The following is a 2,608-nucleotide window of genomic DNA, read 5'->3' as shown; positions in this document are numbered from 1 at the left end:
GGAGCTCCAGTCTCGGGGGCGCGCCGGCCGCCCACACCCGTGCCCGGTGGGCCAGGGGCGTCTGCCGGGAGAGGCGCTTGGCCGGGCCCGCCGTCAGCGCCTGGAAAAGGCGAGAAGGAACCCGAGCCCGCGCGGGATGGCGCCCTAGCGACACGTTGTGGGCACAAAGGCCTCCAGCCTACTCCCTTTACGTCCGTGCTGTCTGGTTTGTATGTGGGGCCGAAATTAAGGGTTAAGAAAACAGATCCGGTGCCTGACACCTCTTTCTCTCCTCGTAGCGGCCTCTAGCTTGTCAGCCCCAACGAGAAAGAAACCCTGATTGCTCTGCCCTGGGAAATAGTAACCCTGCCGAAAACACCTGCTTGCTGGGGACGGAGGTAAACTATACTACCTTTCTTTGTCTCTCATGTTAAGAGAAAGCAGCCGGTTTATTACGCCCAGCATCTTTCCAAATTGAATGTTGTGTAGAGTATATTTGTTCCATCCACTTCTTTCGTTGGTGATCTTTTGTCTTTTCATATTCTGTCAAAACACACACACGTACTTGTCAGTCTTTATATGGCAATGGTGTTAGACGTTTCATATTTAGAAAAAGATTGCAAAGAAGCTCCAGCAACATTAAAGAAAATTTTTTTTCTCTCAGGACTATATGACTATGGATAAGGCGTTTTAGGAGCAAAAATTTATTTACAAAGCCATTCTAGAATTTGATGGCCTGTTGATTAATACTTCTTTCTTGCACACCTGGAAGATAACATGTTTGAAAGTTAATTTTTGTGGGGTTGGAGATGGAGTGTATAGTATAGGGAAAGCTAGGCAAACACTACCATGGAGTTTAGCTATATTTTGTGTTGTTGTTCATGGGCCTTGAACCAGGGCCTAAGTGCTACCCCTGGGCTCTTTGCTTAAAGTTAGTGCTCTATTACTTTGAGCTCCAATTCCAGTTTTCTGGTGGCTAATTGAAAATAAGAGTCTCACAGACTTTCCTGCCCAGGCTGGCTTTGATCTGCAATCCTCAGATCTCAGCCTCCTGAGTAGCTAGGGTTACAGGTGTAAGCTACCTGTGCCAGGCCTTAATATACATTTTATTTATCTGTTGTGTGGCTTGAACTCTGGGCCTGGGCGCTGTCCCTAGGCTCTTCAGCTCAAGGCTAACCACTGGAGCCATAGCACCACTTCTAGCTTTCTGAGTGGTTTATTGGAGATCCCGGGAGTCTCAGACTTTCCTGCCTGGGCTGGCTTTAAACCTCCATCCTCTGATCTCAGCCTCCTGAGTAGCTAGTATTACAGGCACGAGCCACTAGCGCCTGGCTTTTAATACACATTTCTTCAGGCTCTCTTTCCCTAAATAATCTAGTGCTGTTGTGTAGCAGCTGACTTTGTAACCTGCCTCCTGGTCTTCCTGCCCTCTCTATTCTACACATTTATGATAGGTCACCTGACTACCTCTTTAAAAAAATTATCTTATTAAGGCATTCTACAGACAGATTACCATTTCATAAGTCAGAATGAGTACATCTCTTTTTTTCTTACTCCTCTTTTGATTTGGTGTTATTAACATTTGAACTCAGTGCCTCTTGCTGATTATCATGTGTTGTTATACCATGTGAGCCATATGACCAGTCTTTGCTTTAGTTTTTTTTTTGTTTTTGGTGTGTGTGTGCACGCACACTTCTCCTGGGGGGCTTTAACTTGGCCTGGGCACCGTCCCCTGAGCTTTTTTTTTTTGGGGTCCGATCATGGGGCCTAGAACTCTGGGCCTGGGTGCTGTCCCTCAGTTCTTCAGCTCAAGGCTAGTGCTCTACCACTTGAGCCACAGCGCCACTTCCGGCCTTTTTCTTTTTGCTTATATGGTGCTGGGGAATCAAACCCAGGGCCTCAGGCATGCAAGGCAAGCGCTCTACCACTGAGCCACCTTCCCAGCTCCTCCCCTGAGCTTTTTTGTTCAAGGCTAGTATTCACTTGAGTCACAGCTCCGCTTCAATTTTTGTTTTGTTTTCTTCTTTATACTTAATTGGAGGCTAGAGCCTCATGGACTTTCCTTTCCTGGGCTGGTATTGAACCACAATCCTCAGATTTCAGCCTTCTGAGTAGTTAGGATTTCAACTGTAAGCTACCAGTGCTTGGATGCTTTAGTTATTTTTACCCTGATCACTCTGGACTTTGATCCTCCTATATATGCTTCCAGCAATGCTGCAATGATAACAGCTTTTTTGGTTGAGATGAGACCATGCTTTTTGTGCAGGCAGTCCACAAACTGTGATCCTCCTAATCTCTGCTTCCCTAGTATCTGGGATTATGAGAGTGATAGCTCCTGGCCTGTTGTTAGTTTTTACTAAACTTCATAAAAATATGGTTTTGTTGAGGAATTACATGGAGAGCTGGGACATTCACATGAGAGTTTATGGTGTTTTATTTCTGCAGAAAACTTTGGAAAATTTTTCAAGAGCTTTCCTTGACCCAGTAGTACAATTAAGGGAATTATCTAAGGAAATAATCAGAACTATGTAAAGTTTTAATCTAAACATTAAAATACAGAAACATAAGCAATGAGAAACTATGAGTCAGGCTACTATGTTTTTGTTTTCTTTTTTTTTTTTTTTTTTTT

General features: G+C 44.5%; 1 protein-coding gene across 2 annotated transcripts in view; it reads left to right on the top strand.

The window, feature by feature from the left end:
- The window catches only part of Trim13 (tripartite motif containing 13), a 42,530-nt gene that overhangs the window by 30,901 nt on the left and 9,021 nt on the right, over positions 1–2,608 (top strand). For both annotated transcript variants that reach the window (XM_013034851.1, XM_013034850.1), the window contains one exon: positions 279–377. In XM_013034851.1, coding sequence (XP_012890305.1) covers positions 279–377 — 99 coding nt within the window. The remainder of the gene's footprint in view (positions 1–278; positions 378–2,608) is intronic.

This window comes from Dipodomys ordii, unplaced genomic scaffold, assembly GCF_000151885.1.
Source record: "Dipodomys ordii isolate 6190 unplaced genomic scaffold, Dord_2.0 Scaffold197, whole genome shotgun sequence".
NCBI classification, from domain to species: Eukaryota; Metazoa; Chordata; class Mammalia; order Rodentia; family Heteromyidae; genus Dipodomys; species Dipodomys ordii.
The sequence above is the reverse complement of the archived record's forward strand: the minus strand, read 5'-3'. Positions and strand labels throughout refer to the sequence as shown.